The following is a 15,610-nucleotide window of genomic DNA, read 5'->3' on the forward strand; positions in this document are numbered from 1 at the left end:
TGTTGAGCGGCATGTCCCCGGCGGCCAAGGCAGAGCTGCCCGTGGCTCTGTGTTTCTGAGTCCGGGGCGGCCTGGCGGTCGACTGAGGCCGAGGGTTGGCGGAGGCTGCCTCGTTGTGGCGGCCGCCATGCTGGGCGCCGGCGCGGGTGAGGGCGCGGCCGCGGCGCTCCTACGCCTGCTGCTGCTGCTATTGCTGCTGCCGCCGGCGTTCCGGGGGCCGCGGCTCGGCGTGGTTCGCGCGGCTGCGGCCGGGCTCCCTGACAGCGTCATCTGGGCCGTCAACGCGGGCGGCGAGGCGCATGTAGACGTGCACGGGATTCACTTCCGCAAGGACCCTTTGGAGGGCCGGGTGGGCCGAGGTGAGAGGAGCCGCGGCTTGCCGGCTCACGGTACCGGGCGCAGCCGGCGGGGCCTCGGGCCCCGGCTCTGGGTCGAAGTTTCACCGCAGTTTTCTCAGGGACCCGGTCAGAGCTCAGAGCCTAACGCTGGGTCGAAGCGACCAAGAAGCACTGAGGCAGAGTTGGCTAGAAGTTATATTTGGACCTCACATCCTGCATTTTCTTTAATCCCTCACTTCCCTCTGAGTTGGGAAAGTAAAGACGAGGGCGGCTTGTTGCCACCCCGAAGCCTCACGGGTTGTAGGTTGTCAGTGTTCCTGGCGTGGGTGGTTCTGCTCTCTGGTAAAGACAGTTCCTGATTGATTCCCGCCGACCCAAAAATCGGCCGCTTTCCTTGCCCCTTTTGCTTGATTTTTAGCCAGAATAGAAAGGCATCTTCGAAGAGTGTAGGGCCAGGAAACTTTTATTGTAGCTTCCTCCCCAGCTTTGAAGCGAAGAATATGTGTGCTTAAAAGTAGAAGCTGCAGGCCGCCCCCAGAGGGTGGTTCTCTTGAAGCCGTCCTGCACTTGAGGCTGGTAGTGTGTCAGCTGGGTCAGCCAGTGGAAGATCTGCGTATTCTGAGAGTGTAAAATCTACCCTAAATGGTCTTGAGAGGTATGATTCCAGTTTATGGGAAAAATGATTTGACTTATTGAGCAATAGTAGTTTTCGCAGAGCAGCACAGTTCTCAGAGTTAGTGTAAAAATTGCCAGGGGCTTCAGATGTAGGTCATACCCAGACCCCATTTTGGGGGATTCTAAGCTCTGTTTCTTCTGTAAGTAGGATTGGAAACAGGTTTAAGAAGGAAATTCCCTGCTTCATGTGTTGGAAGGAGATTTATGCTTGTATGCTGTTCAGAGGCTGCCAAATTGGCATTATGTCATCTCCAGAAAACTAGGAGACAGAGTTTCTCTCACTCTTTTTCCACGATGCTCAGATTTGGCTCTTGCCTTTAGGAAAGGGTTTAGCTTAGTTCTTCCAAGTTAATTGCAGTGTCCTGGAGTTTGTTATAGGAGGGAGTTTATTGCTTCTGTACATGTGAGGGTGTTAGGACACAAGGCTGTATTCTGAAGTTCTATGTCTTGGAATTTATTTAGCTCAGACATGGAGGTTTCAGTAGCCTGGTTCAGCTGAGTCAGGGAGCCCTGAACTTTAGCAGCTCTAACGGCAGCCAAAACCAGACTTAATAGCAGGAGGTCGCTGCAATCTCCATCTTGGACCCTTCCTCTTTCTTCATGGGTGTGGGCAGGGAGGAAGGAGCCCTTGAGGAAATTAGAGACTGTTTGTGGACTTTGCCTCTTGAGATAGCTGTGGTGAGGACAGTGTGCAGATGGTTCCTTTCACTTAACAGATACCAAGCTTTACATAGCTTACATTATCCTCATAGGTCCATTGTGCAGAGGAGGAAACTAAGATCACACAGGTTTAGCCCCTGGCTACTCCCCTTACTCAGAAGTCCTGGTTTTCACCTGCTGGTTTAGCTCTGTCCTTGGGTATTGGCTCATGGTTACAGTTCTTTCTGAGGAGTTGTAGCAGGTAAAATTGTATGAGACTTAGCAAAGCTCATGTTTATTGGCGTCCTATCATGGACCTTGGCCTTTGGCACACTATAAACAGAGGTTCCCTGCTCCATTCTGCCAATTTGGGTATGAATTGTAGTAGTATTAAGGTATGGATGGAGAATGGAGGGTAGTTGTCACCTGCATCTTGGACCAGCCTGTTGCAACATTGCACTTACTGGGGTTTGAGAGTAGCATTTTGCTGGCATTAGGTGTGGGGCTGAGATGTGATTAAGCTTCCACTTTCAGCGGGCAGCACTATAGTTGCTGTGCTGAGGACCCGGCACTACCCAGGGAAGTATAGCTGTTCACTCTCCCTCCCTTTCTTGGTTTGGATAGGGGTGTGCCAGGTATTTGGAGACCTTATGTCATGTAGTTCCCTACACTAATTGCAGTAGGAGCTCTTATTTATGTCTTCTTTCTTTTCCCACATGCCTATAATATTGTTTTCAGCATGCTGACAAAAGTTCATTTTATGTTGAATGAATTCAGGTATTTGTTACCAATTTAATCCAGATAAGGGTTTGGCCTGCTTTTGAACTTGCTCTTTCTCTATAGTGTCTTTGTACTTCAGCATTCTTGTAACTGAGTGGCCCAGGGCACCTAGTGGCTTTTGCTTTCAAAGGCACTTCATCATGTTTGTTGACTTTCGTTTCTGCCTCAAGGATAGCTAGTGCTCATAGGAGATACAGCCTGAGGAAGGCTTTTTCAACCTATGGAAGTGCCACTACTGAAGGTGATTCAGAATTGCTCAATTTGGAATTCTGGCATGCTGTGCATTCCAGGTTCTATTTAACTTGCTCTATTTGGGTTCCTCTTGACTCTGAGGAAAAGACGTGGTTGGCCTGAGTACATAGAACTAAGCTTGGTTTTAGGAGAGGCTATTTCCTCTTCATGGAAAGATACCTGCTAATCGTATCTATGACCTTGAAGAACTTGTTTTATCTCTGAGCCTTGTTTTCCTTCCTAATAACATTTTTTCATGCTTTTGAATCAATGACATGAGTCTGAAAACTCTCCTGTCCAGAGTAGATTAAAGTGTGTCTCTCTTTCTCTGCTTGATGACCTTTTACATGGAATTAAAAGTAGAACAGAACATGGTTCAAGAGGGGGAAAAAAGCTGGCTAAGGGCCTAAGCCTATCAGATTACTAATTCTGCAGCCCTGAAGAAGACCCTTCTTTGGGCAGCCTTCCTTTTAGGTAGGGAATGACTTGGCCTTGGAAGGATGAGAACTTGAAAGATCTGATGAGAGCACTGCTGCCTCTGATTTGCTTAAGGCCATGGGATTTCTTTAGAATTCTCTCCCTATACTGTCACCTAAGAGGTAGGCTTCATTTGCAGGCCCTCCAAGTAGGAGAAATGCACTGGCAGAGAATTTAGATAGGTGATAATTCCATTTTACAAGTGAGAAAACAGCTAGAGAAAATAACTCATTTCACATCCCATAGTTGTTGGCAGAGCCACTATTCAAACCAAGGCCTGTCTTACTCTAAAACCTGGGCTGAAATTTTCAGGTAGCCTGGCTACTCCATCATCCAGAAGTAAGAAGCAGTGGACATTATATACAGGCCCTTTGACTCCCTTTTTGATGAACTGAATCCCCAGGTTCCCTGCCTCAGTCCATTTAGGATAATTCTTTACGAACTAGTGATTCAGAAGAACAGTGGTCTGGCAGGAGGTGTAACAGGGTGGTGGTGTCAGCGTACCATTGTGGGGCTGCATGCTGGGTTCCTGCTCCTGCCTTTCCTACTCCTGTGGTTCCCAGCTCCAGTTTTCCAATTAGTTTTCTTCCGTTTTTCTCTTGGTCCATTCCCTAAACTCCCCGGAGTGGAGGCATTTATTTAGTATATATGCTTGCCTGGCTGGCATTCCTCTGTGCCTGTCTGTGTCTCTGTGAGGCACTGTATTAAGCTTTTTACAGATGTTTTAATCCTCACCAACACAGTGCTGTGGAGTAGGTGATATCCCCTATTTTACAGGTGAGGAAACAGCTTGTTCCCATCACATAGTTGGTGGCAGAACAAGGATTCAGATCCCAACCCATCTTACTGTAAAACCTGGGCTGAATTTTTTAGCCTGGCTACTCCTTTGTCTAGAACTAAGAGGGAGGGAGGAGTTACAGTGTAGGCCCTGTGGTGCCCTTCCTTTTTGGTTAATTATCTGAGCTATACTGTGCCAACTCCAGCAGTGTGCTGACTGTATTTTAGAGGAATCTGTTTAACTGTGAATGCATAAAGGCTAAAGGGAAAACAGAAAAATCCTTTTTTCTGGTGCTTTTCTTGGGAGTTGGGCAAATTCAACTTTGTATGTGGCAGATCTCTTAGGGAAGCCTCTCAGGCTTTAAAGGGAAAATATTTAAAGATAATTCCAAGGTGGTTGAGTAGTTTTTGCACAGAGGACTGAGTTTTCTTAGTGGTGGGATGGGACTGCTACAGATTACATTATTGTCAGTTTCTCACTTTCCAAAAAAAGACAAAAGATTCCCCACACATGCACAAAATTTTCTGTATATCTAAAAAAATCTAGGTAATATTCCAAATTTGTAAGGATCACAGTTCTCATGGAAGAAGGAAATTCTTCAAACTCAGTTGGAAGAGAAATAGTCTTTTTTTTCCCCTCAGTATGACATGCAGAATTTACTGGAGGTAATGTAAGCTTGATGGGAAAGAACGTTAATTCTACACACGCTGCAGCAGACAAGTTGAAAGACAAGTTTACTTGAGCAGTTACTTACTTCCAAGTCCCTGTCTTACCTATATTGCCCTCGTGGATCTTTTATTTTTTTAAGTAAGGTGTCATTGATATACAACCTTATGAAGGTTTCACATGAGCAACATTGTGGTTTCAACATTCACCTGTGTTATCAAGTCCCCCACCCCACCCCATTGCAGTCACTGTCTATCAGTGTAGTAAGATACTATAGAGTCATTACTGTCTTCTCCGTAAGAAATGTTAGTCTTTTAAAAAATCTCATAGGTTTGTGTCCTGGCATAATGGTTTGAGCCTGAGAAAGAGCTGGGGTGTGTTGGCAGTCGGTCCTTTGTAGTGCTTCTCAGCTCCTGGTCTTTGCTCTTTGAGGAGAAATAGGAAGACAAAAGGTCTTAAGACAATAGTGCAATGAGTTTCCTGCAGCATTATCTCCCGCCATCTGATCTCAGGGGCTACTGTTCACTTACAGGAACTGTTAACAGTTGTTTGTTTTTTTTGAGGGTTTGACCTTAGCCACAGGGTCTTCTGGTTATTCTTTTACCTCCCTTGGAGATAAAAGATCTCTCCCTTGATGTTTCGGTGATTCAGAAGATAAAGCTCTGGGATGACTGCTCTTGGACATTTCCAAAAGGATTTAGGTGTCTATTGTGTTCAGAGTCACTGGGTGAGATTGGAAAGTGGTCTTGAAATTTTGATTCCAAGCTGGAGGAGAGACCAGACCTGTAAACCAAAATCACTACTAAGTCAATAGTTTGCAAAGTAGATTTAGGGAGCTCTGGAAAGCCTCTGTGTGTGTGCATAGGATAAAGGAGTCAGTCAGCAAGGCTACTTTCTGAAGGAGGAAGCGTAACTATTCATCCTGGGTTGGTGCGTGATGGCTTATATTTAAGGAAAGACTCCAGTAGTTTGTTATATGAGGGAAGAAAAACATACACTCTCTCTTCTACCAAGGCTGGGAGAGGGCTGGGGGTCATAGAGGTTTTCAACTCTTCTGATACCGGCTCAAGGTAAATAACTTTGCCCTGTTACCTGCCTCAATCCTTGTCAGTCTGAAACGGGAAAGATCCCCCAGGACTGGGGCATCTTCAGCCAGGGGTGCCAATAGGACCTTGGCAGATTTTCTTAATTTGTTGGGATGGCTGCACAGGCTGACCTGGGAAGAACAGCATGGCCTCATTGCAGTGCAGGCACCTCCTCTGCCATTTGTTCATTCAACAAATCATACCAAGTGCCTGGTTATGTGCCAGGGACTGTGTAGGTGCTGGGGATACAGTAGGAACTTGTCTTGTGGTTTCACTGGGGGAATGTTTAAGACAATAGGGGAGGTGGAGTTTTGTGAATCTGGGAATTAAGGTGCTTGTTGTACCTAAAGTAAATCAGAGGGCATCACACTTTTTATGAGCATGTTTCTCTTTACCAGCCTTGGAACTTTATGAATGAAAATTATAAAAAGCAACTAAAGCTAGTATCTTGTTTGTCGTAAAGACAATGAAGAACAACTTTCCTAACAGATATCCTATGTGTTTTAGATTCTGAACTTTTCTGGAGAAGAAAAAAGTGTTCTTTGAACTTCATCATCTTGTAAAATTCCAGGCCATTTCCCTTGTTTGATGAGGTTTCTCTAAGCTCTCCCTCTCAGGGAACCAGACAGCTTTGTTCTAATAATGAGTAAGACTGTACTCTTCCCATCACTACATAGTTGGGGAAAAGCCACTTTAATGTGTTTTAAAAAGTTCTACCATGAGGGTCATGGGGCTGTTGGGGTGATTAGTGTTTGGTTTCTTTCATTTTATTCTTCCCTGGTAATGGCTGTCTCATTCTCAACATTGTGTCTAGTCTGTTCAGAGCCAGGTGCAAGAGTGGGTGGCCCCGTCCACTGGGAGGGTTATTAGCTTTGCCCTGGAAATGCCTCTGGTGCTTCTGGGGTCTCTGTTCTTCTTTTGTATCTTGCCTTTGATGTGGTTTCTCTCTGACTTTTGTCCCCAGCCTCTGACTATGGTATGAAACTGCCGATCCTGCGGTCCAACCCCGAGGACCAGATACTTTATCAGACAGAGCGGTACAACGAGGAGACGTTTGGCTATGAAGTACCCATCAAGGAGGAGGGGGACTATGTGTTAGTGCTGAAATTTGCTGAGGTCTATTTTGCACAGTCCCAGCAGAAGGTGAGACCTGGTCAGTGTGACATTGCCACTCTTGGATAGTCCTCTGCTGTGGGCCAAGAGTGTTAAGAGCCTCCCCAGAAGGGACGAACAGATGAGTGTGGAGGAAAAGCTGGATTCCTTCTACCCCCAGAGAAGTTATGTCTCATTGCTCATGAGGCTGCACTTGCCTTGGGGGCTGGGGACAGAAGGTAATGGCCGAATCCTAGTTCTTTGCAACTAACCGATCCTATTAGGGCCCTCCTGGTTCTCTCTCCCCCCTTGATCATCAGCACCTTCTAGTTTTTAGCCTAATTTTTTAGCCTTGTCCCTTCCTCTAAATGCCTTCTTTCCATGTTGAGCTTTTTGTTTGTATTCCTTGTTCCCTAAGGCCACTCTGAGACCTTGATAGTGAAGGAATGAGTCTTTGATTTGGCTCATGTAAAGAACTCTAGTCACCCTGGAGTATGCCCATCTCTGTCATTTCTTAAATTATTTTTGAACTTGAAGTCCAGGCAGTTACATGATGTCGAACTGCTAAAGGACAATGAAGCTAATGGGTTTTATTTTACATTTCTCTCCCTTCATTAAAAAAAATTATTATTATTTTTATTAAAGTATCAATATACAACCTTACATTGGTTTCAAATGTACATCACAACAGTTCAACAATCCCTGTGATCAACTTATATTATGATTGCAAATTATTGTGCCCCTTTATCCTCCTCCCCCAAACCCCCTTAGAGTCATTTCTCAGTGTCTGTAAGTCTGTTTCATTCCTTCTGTTTTGCTTTTTTTTTTTTTTGTTATCATTAATCTACAATTACATTAAGAACATTATGTTTACTCGGCTTCCCCCTTCACCAAGTAGCCCCCACACACCCCTTTACAGTCACTGTCCATCAGTGTAGTAAAATGCTGTAGAATCACTACTTGTCTTCACTGTGTTGCACAGCCTTCCCCATGCCCCTCCCCTACATTATACATGCTAATCACAATGCCCCCTTTCTTTTTTCCTGCCCTTATCCCTCCCTTCCCACCCATTCTCCCCAGTCCCTTACCCTTTGGTAACCGTTAGTCCATTCTTGGGTTCTGTGATTCTGCTGCTGTTTTGTTCCTTCAGTTTTTCTTTGTTCTTATACTCCACATATGAGTGAAATCATTTGATACTTGTCTTTCTCCACCTGGCTTATTTCACTGAGTGTAATACCCTCTAGCTCCATCCATGTTGTTGCAAATGGTAGGATTTGTTTTCTTCTTATGGCTGAATAATATTCCATTGTGTATATGTACCACATCTTCTTTATCCATTCATCTACTGATAGACACTTAGGTTGCTTCCATATCTGGGCTATTGCAAGTAGTGTGGTGATAAACATAGGGTGCATATGTCTGTTTCAAATCAGGGGTTTTGTTTTCTTTGGGTAAATTCCTAGGAGTGGAATTACTGGGTTGAAGCTGATGGTTTTGACACTGACTCCTTTTTGAATCTTGGAAGGTATTTGATGTGCGGTTGAATGGCCATGTTGTGGTTAAGGACTTGGATATCTTTGATCGTGTCGGGCATAGCACCGCTCATGATGAAATCATCCCTATGAGCATCAAAAAGGGGAAGCTGAGTGTCCAGGGAGAGGTGTCTACCTTCACGGGGAAACTCTACATCGAATTTGTCAAGGTAATGCTCCTACTGGCCCTCACAGCTGAGGAGGAGCTTAAAGAGTGGGTGTGGGGGGAGTGTTGGCTGCTCTGGGAGGTTGACCACTCTTTCCCATTTCCTAGGGGTACTATGACAATCCCAAAGTATGTGCACTCTACATCATGGCTGGGACAGTGGATGGTAAGTTGTGTTTTTGACCTGCTTTTTGACTTGGGCTGAAGGATACGGTTGAGGTTGAGGAAACTCTTGGGAAATAATTTAGCTAATCCGTTTTGAAAACACTTCCTAAAGCTAAACTGGGGAATTCAGGGTCAGACAGATAGGAATGAAATGAAATGTGGTGCTAGCCCTAAGTTTGGAGTAAGATCTGTGTTCAGCTCTTGCTGCTTTCACTTAATTTGCTGTTTGGTTTTGGACAAATTCCTTTAACTCCACTGTAAATTGGGATGTATAACGGTATGTACTGGTGTGTTCTGACCTTGTAGTCATTTGGAATTGCCATAAACTTGTCCTTATTCTGTTTCTTTGACATCTTTTTTCTGGGGCAAAGGGAAAAAGGCCAAAGAAAGAGTCCTTTAATGTTTTGGTATGCTCTGAGAAATTCCAGCATTGCTGTACTGCATGGGACAAAGTTCACTTACTAATGTCTCCTTGTTCTTGGGATCCAGCCTTAGGGCATATCTGTTTCTCAGGCTTCAGATTGTCCTGGCTGCCAGCTTCTCAGGCTGATTTTTGCAGAGAAAGCTTGTGTCCTAGTGACTTTTCTGCCTCATCCCACCTCTGTGCCATTTCCCAACTCATCCTGAATGCATTGAAGAGTTCATCCTGTTGTCTTGATGTCTCCCCAAATTATGACTTCCAGGAGGACGTCTTGCCACCAAACAGATTTGTAGGTTGAGTCCCTAAGGAGGAGACAGAGCAGAGGCATAGTGTGTGCTGAGAATCCAGAACTCTGTGCATAAGCTTTTCCTCAGTTGCTGTGTGAACCAAATGGAATATGGGATTGTGGGAGGGAGGAGGAGGGATTTGAAAAGGTTAAGTTTGGATGTCGGGTCATTATCCCCGTCTGGTCTGGCCCCCTGGGAGCTCTGAAGTAGGACAGGAAGAGGATATAGCTTCCCTGTGACAGGCTTTTTACTGCTTTTTAGTTAAATGTAAAGAAGGGTAGTGTGTACAGCAGTCTGCTACACTTTCTAGGACAGAGGCTATTTCTGCTACTTCTGCCCCTTCCTGTGGAACTTGATTAGGCCATAGTGCCTTTTTATTGTGGCTTATTTACTGCTTTTAAGGGTCTCACTTAAAAGGTGTCCTGTTACTTGTGTCAGATGTACCAAAGCTGCAGCCTCATCCAGGCCTGGAGAAGAAAGAAGAGGAAGAAGAAGAAGAAGAATACGATGAAGGGTCTAATCTCAAAAGACAGACCAATAAGAACCGTGTGCAGTCAGGACCCCGCACGCCCAACCCCTATGCCTCGGACAACAGCAGCCTCATGTTTCCCATCCTGGTGGCCTTCGGAGTCTTCATTCCAACCCTCTTCTGCCTCTGCCGGTTGTGAGAACAAATTACCATCCTGAACAGGGTGGAGGGGTGTGGGAAAGAAACCAAACATGTTGGTTTTGGTTTCTGTATTTTTCACAATGATTAACAAAAACAAAAAACAAAACACACACACACAATTAAAGGAGATAAAAAGAGGCCGAGTGAGTAGAGAGCAGCCCTCATCCAACCACCTGGTCCCTGAGCTGCTTTAGTCTGAGTCCTTTCTTGTGGCTGGCCCCCAGCTGTCTCTTTCCTTTCTACGGTACTTAGGGTAAACTGGATCCTACTTGTTCAAGGACCCTCATCTGTGTACCTAGTGGAAAGGACTCTGAACTCAGAGCAGACACAGTTCCTTTTTGTAGGTTAGAAATTAACAGCAGGGAAATGTCATCTTTTACTTGAGAAGAACAGTGCTGGGAGTTGGGTATGTTTTAAAGTTATTGTCCAGATAAGTTTTCAGATGTCTTGAGATTGAGAGTGTGTGTAGTTTGTGTATGTGTGAGAAGGTGTATAATTTGTATGATAAAGGTGAAAACAGAAGAGGGATTTAAAAAAAGGAAGAAAAGTAGGTATTTCCTTATGTCCTGGTTTTATCCCAGTGATAGTTCCACCTTCAGTGTGTGAGCTTTTGTCATTACTCGTCTCCCTGACTCGTGCCAGTGAGAGGACTGTCTGGTATCCAAGACGATTAGCTTATGTCAGGTCTTCAGGTTGCCTCTGACTTGTTACAACAAATCATTTTGATTTCAGTGCCTGTTGGGGACTTGATTTCTTTTCCCTCCTCCCTCCCCTTAATCTGTCTCACTTAAATCTCTTCTCTCTCTCAACATCCCACTAAGTTATTGCCAAGAAGGGAAGGAGACATGGGGGCTTGGAGTTCCCTCTGAATGTCTAATCCTCTACCGCCTCCCTTGTCGGTACTCCCTCCCTGGATCTCTGAGCCAGCAGCCAGGAGGGCCTGACTCTGCAGTTCTTTTACTGGCCCCTTTGTAGGGTCTTGCTGCCAGGGGACAGGGATGCTTTCTAGCCTGCAGCAACAGAACACTTGACCTTAAAAGTCTTTTCTGGTCTTTGGATTAGAAAAGGCTTATGTTAGCATAATTTAAGAGCAACCTCAGAGACTTGAGCCCTAGTAAGTGACTGACCACTGTTTGGTATGTCTAGTTTCCAATGTTCATTTATTCCCATGTCCTTCTATGTCATGGATCAACCAGCTTTGGCTTATGCCTAGAGCTGCTCAAGGAACTAGACTGATTGTCTGTATCTGGCTCAGTGACACTTCTCACTGGTATTAATGGTATGCCCCTCTGTCGTTTCATTGCCCTATCCAAGTAGTAGTCAGGTTCTTGGTGTGACGGGGCCGAAAGACTTCTGATCAGCCACAGTCCTGGCAGCTCTGAAGTCAACCCTAGCATCAAAGAGTCTGTCTTGAATTCCCTTAAAAAATTTCTGCAGGAAATGAAGCTTCCCTGTTCCCCTCCTTTCTGGTCACTGTCATCCTTTTCCCAGTTAGCACAGCAATGAAGGAGGACCCAGCCAAGCTGCAAGGAATTCTGTGGAGGGAAGGCAATGGGATTAGCTTCTGCTTGGCCTGGAGCAGCATAGAAATCTCAGGCCAGGCCCATCTTTTTAGAATGTGTTTAATTTTGAGTCTGCTTTGTGGATCACTGTTAAAGAGCTCCACATATTTGAACTGTTCATTATGTGACAAAGTAGGTAGTCCTTAGGCTCATTCCTAGGTTTTGGCTCTTAATGAGTTATGCCGGCCAGCGGTTGGTCCTTTGAGAGTTATAGTCTTTTACTTCAGCCTCGGTACTAGGGTATTGAGTCAGGTAGCCGGATGGCTGCAGCCTGCTTTAAGGAATGCCATCCCATAGCTTTGGTCCTGGGACCACCTGCCTGTGGAAGAGCATATCCTGACTATTAATTGGGCTCTGACCATGGTTTTGATTTGGGTTCCATGAGAACAACTCAAAGCCATAAGCCACTGCCAGTGGAGACAACCTGCAGAAGGAGGACTTGCTGCCTCCATTTGCCTTGTTGGTCAGTTGGCCCAGGTCTCCCTGAGGAAGGGGTGGGGGGTCCCTGTCTTCTCCCCTCAGCCCGTCCGTGCAGTGACTTGGAGTGTCAGGAGGCGGCTCTGGCTCCGGGGCCGCCTCCCAGCGGTACTGTAAGGCAAGCAGCTCTGCTTCTGCCTGTTCCAGGCCCACCCATCCCCTGAGCTCAGGGACAGGGACGGGCACTTTCCTCTTTGGTCGTGTCTGAAGGGAAGAACATCTTCCTGGGGCTCACAAACCTGAAGGACGTGAGGGAACAGGAAGAAGTGTGGTGGGGGCCGGGGAAGAGTCCCCTGGAGTTCCAAGCCCGCCCAGCCAACAGCTGCCCAGGGCTGCTCACAGCTGCCTCACGATGCTGAACTTGAAAGCTTTTTTTGGCTCCTCCAAGATGATATAGGTACATGAAGTTTAGGTGAAAGGGGTGGGAGGGGCACTCTTTATTTTTGTATTGTGTGTGTCAATAGTCACTCTGTTGTGCATCTTTTGCTTTTTGCACTGTTTGTTCCCATGTCTGTGTTTTGTGCTCTTGCTACAGCTGAGAGGCTGTGCCGTAGGGAGCCTGACTGGTGCGGGGAGGTGCTGCGTGATGACCGGATGGTGGGAGGGGAAGCCTGGGTTCTTCCCCTGGACCCATGCTCTGTCCTTGGCTTCTGATCTCCCTGAGCACTGCAGGCCAGTGCTGAGAGCAGACCGCCATGGCGAAACTCTTTTTGCCAGAAGTGTGACTTCAGGTCAGCTTCTGGGTGGACTGAGCAGAGATGTCTGCTTTAGATGGGCTGAGAGTCTGCACGGTAGCTCTGATTTGGGTCCGGCCAGCCGCCCTCTGCTCAGACTTCCTGGGCTTCACTCATGCTGACTGAAAGAACATGCCAGGAAGCAATCTGGGATTCATGTCCCTTAAGTTAGATCCATTTTTTCTGAAAAGTCTCTGCTATTGAGGGGCAGCTGCCTAGTGGACACTTGGAGTTCTGGTGACTTGAAAGAGAGTTATCCACAAGTGTCAGGGATGTTAGACTCCTAGGAGGACCACAAGGCCTGCAGGGCCCCCTGTTGGTTTGAGAGTGTGATCTTTTTCTCTTCCCACTCTTTGCCTAAGAGATGCTGGCCTGAAATGGGGGATCACAGAAGAGGTCACTTAGGCTTTGAAGAGATGGGGTGAAGTTTGAGTTATTCACTTTCCCCTTTCTGTGCCTGGGAACTGTTTAATCCAGTTTCAGAATTGCGATTTGACTTCTTATCTTTTTGGAGAAGCTTCTATTTTAAGGAATTTCTCTTCCCTTTATCCTGCCTCTACCCTCTCCTAGCCTTGGCTTCTAGAATCTCAGTTGAACTTCTGAAAATAAAAGCAGTATTTTCCCTTTCCTTAGCACTTAGGTGCTTTTCCCTAGAAATTGGCTCACCTTGGAAAGCCCAGGGAAAGAATCAGCAGGTTCTTTACCCTCCCTGGGGGTTGGAGAAGGACCCACCCCAGTCAGCACAGTGCCTTTTCCTCTCCTGCTCTGAGCCAGGGTGGGCATTGCCTCTAGCTTCAGGTCTGGACAGGGGTCTTACAGCCCCCGCCATGGGGCTGCTTCCCCATCCCTTCCCTTCCCATTTGCTGACCGGCTCTGACCTAATTCAAGTGTCTTCTTGCCCTGAGGAACCTTAATGGCATCAAGTGGCAACATTAATATTGTCGTCCATTCCTTTCCAAAAGGACCTAGGAGAGCAGGTGAGCTTTCCAAAGTGAGAGACAAATAGATGCTCCTGTTTAAAAAAAGTGGGGGAGGGAGGATATGGTTTGGGCCTCCTGCTGTGGCCCTAGGGAAGGATCCTGGGGATCTGTTCAGAAATCTTGGAAGAAATCTGCTTCTCTTCTATGGAAAAATATAATTAGAGATCAAAGAGCTCTAAGAAGATTGCAAAGAAACCTTAATGTTCGAGCTTCAGAGAGATCAGAGTAATTTTCCCCCTTCAGTCTGAGCTGGGACTCTCTGTGTTTAGACCTCTCCTGGGGCAAGAGGGCTAGACTGCCTCATTTTGCTACAAGACTAGATTGGCACCAGCGGGTCACTGCCCAGTGAGGGTGGGTTCTTTGTACATGGGAGGCTTGCTGCTGATCTGGCTTGTCCTCCCCCAGCTGCCTTTTGGTGAGCCTGCTTGATGTTGCCAGATGATTTTGATAAGAGCAGATGATTTGGGGACTGGCTGGGTTGGCAGGAAAAGAGCAGGATGGATCCCTTGGGACGGGTTCCCCCCAGGAGTATAAAAACGGAGCCAGGATTCTGCTGGCAGCCTGGGAACAGTAGTGCCTGTTAGAGCTGGCAGAGAGGGCCTTGGCACCTCTCGCATCCAGGCAGTCTCGTGAGATGGGGGCACGTAGTGCCAGGGGAAGCAGAACTCCGTCCTCACCTCTGTTCTGAGCTTTAGCACTTCATTTCAGTATGAGGATAAACAACAACAAACTGAAGTGCACTTTCCGTCCTTTCAAAGGACAACTGTCAGGAAAGGAGATCTGAGTTTTGCCAGGTGGGAGGGGAGAATTGGCAGGCAGAGAAGCTACAGCAAAACGAAGAATGAGGCATTCTGAGACTTCTCTTCCCTGCTGTGTTGATCCAGGGAATGAAAAGAAATTTGACCCTGGATTAGTTCCCTCGGATTTTCCTTCCAACAAGTTCTCCCATGCTAGGACCAGCTGCCCATTCTGAGCGCAGGGCAGCCTCTTCATCCATTATTGCCCTCACCTGGCTTGTCAGGAAACCCACCCCAGCACTCCAGGTTGGGCTTGGCTGGCTGCTCTATTCTGCACCGGGTACTGGGGAATAGTGTCAAGTCTTAGTAGTGCTGTAGCTCCTGCTCTAGTTTCCCATCCTCTCCCTGCAGACGCCAAACCAGCTCTTGGTCTGTAGCCACAACATGCATTTACAGCAGCACAGTGAGATGTGATTAAGGGGCTTTGAACCTGGCTGGCCCGGGAAAGCAGAAGAGGTGGATAGAGCTGTCTTTCCTTCTGGGCTGTCTCCATCTGTTCCTACCCCTTCCATGCCCCATCCTACTCCCACCAAATAGTAAAAAAAAATCAGGATGTTTTTCACTGTCCATTGCTTTGTGTTTTAATAAACAATTTGCAGTGACACTCTGAGATTGAGTTTGAACTTTTTTTTAAAGAGGTGAAGTGAAAGGGTGGGCTAAGGGAAACCCAGGGGTTCACCTCTGCTGCACAGGGCCCCTTGTGGTGAGGCTAGGTGTTCTAGTCCATTTACTTGTGTGTCTTTTGCTTTTCTTTTCTCCAGGGTGTTTGGTTAAGGCAATGAAGTTCTGTAAAAATCCCTGCCTGGCCATTTTAACCAGTAGCACATTCAAGGAAAAATAAACAGCTATTTTGTTTTATTCCACTTTCACTGGACATCCATGACTGGCTCACTCCCGAAGCACGCTGAGCCTGTCGCTGCCTCTCCTTTCTTCTTTCCCTCAGCCTCCATGAGAGCTTGTGGACAGACTAAGCCATGGGGCAGTTTTCTCTGCTTCTCTTCTGGTGTGTTGTCAGTGTTGAGTATACACTGGGAAAGGGCAGAAAGAGCAGGAAGGCT

At 46.6% G+C, this 15,610-nt stretch overlaps 1 protein-coding gene across 2 annotated transcripts; it reads left to right on the top strand.

Annotated features, from left to right (window-relative positions):
* On the top strand, positions 1 to 15,162 carry MLEC (malectin). Of its 2 annotated transcripts, XM_017661243.3 has the most exons (5): positions 1 to 359; positions 6,634 to 6,812; positions 8,287 to 8,463; positions 8,568 to 8,625; positions 9,771 to 15,162. In XM_017661243.3, the coding sequence occupies exons 1-5, from the start codon at positions 128 to 130 to the stop codon at positions 9,998 to 10,000; spliced, it is 876 nt and encodes a 291-aa protein (XP_017516732.2). In that variant the 5' UTR covers positions 1 to 127; the 3' UTR covers positions 10,001 to 15,162. The 2 variants fall into 2 exon arrangements, with proteins under 2 accessions (XP_017516732.2, XP_073079378.1); XM_073223277.1 differs by lacking the exons at positions 8,287 to 8,463; positions 8,568 to 8,625.
* The last annotated feature ends 448 nt before the right edge of the window (positions 15,163 to 15,610 follow it).

The sequence above is a fragment of the Manis javanica genome, chromosome 15 (assembly GCF_040802235.1).
Source record: "Manis javanica isolate MJ-LG chromosome 15, MJ_LKY, whole genome shotgun sequence".
Classification (NCBI taxonomy): domain Eukaryota; kingdom Metazoa; phylum Chordata; class Mammalia; order Pholidota; family Manidae; genus Manis; species Manis javanica.

Excerpts from the sequence above, each read along its gene's own strand:
- MLEC (XM_017661243.3), top strand. The coding sequence starts at position 128 with ATGCTGGGCGCCGGCGCGGGTGAGGGCGCGGCCGCGGCGCTCCTACGC. Across the intron at positions 6,813-8,286 it reads TTGCACAGTCCCAGCAGAAG|GTATTTGATGTGCGGTTGAA; the intron begins GTGAGACCTGGT and ends GAATCTTGGAAG. Across the intron at positions 8,626-9,770 it reads CATGGCTGGGACAGTGGATG|ATGTACCAAAGCTGCAGCCT; the intron begins GTAAGTTGTGTT and ends TACTTGTGTCAG.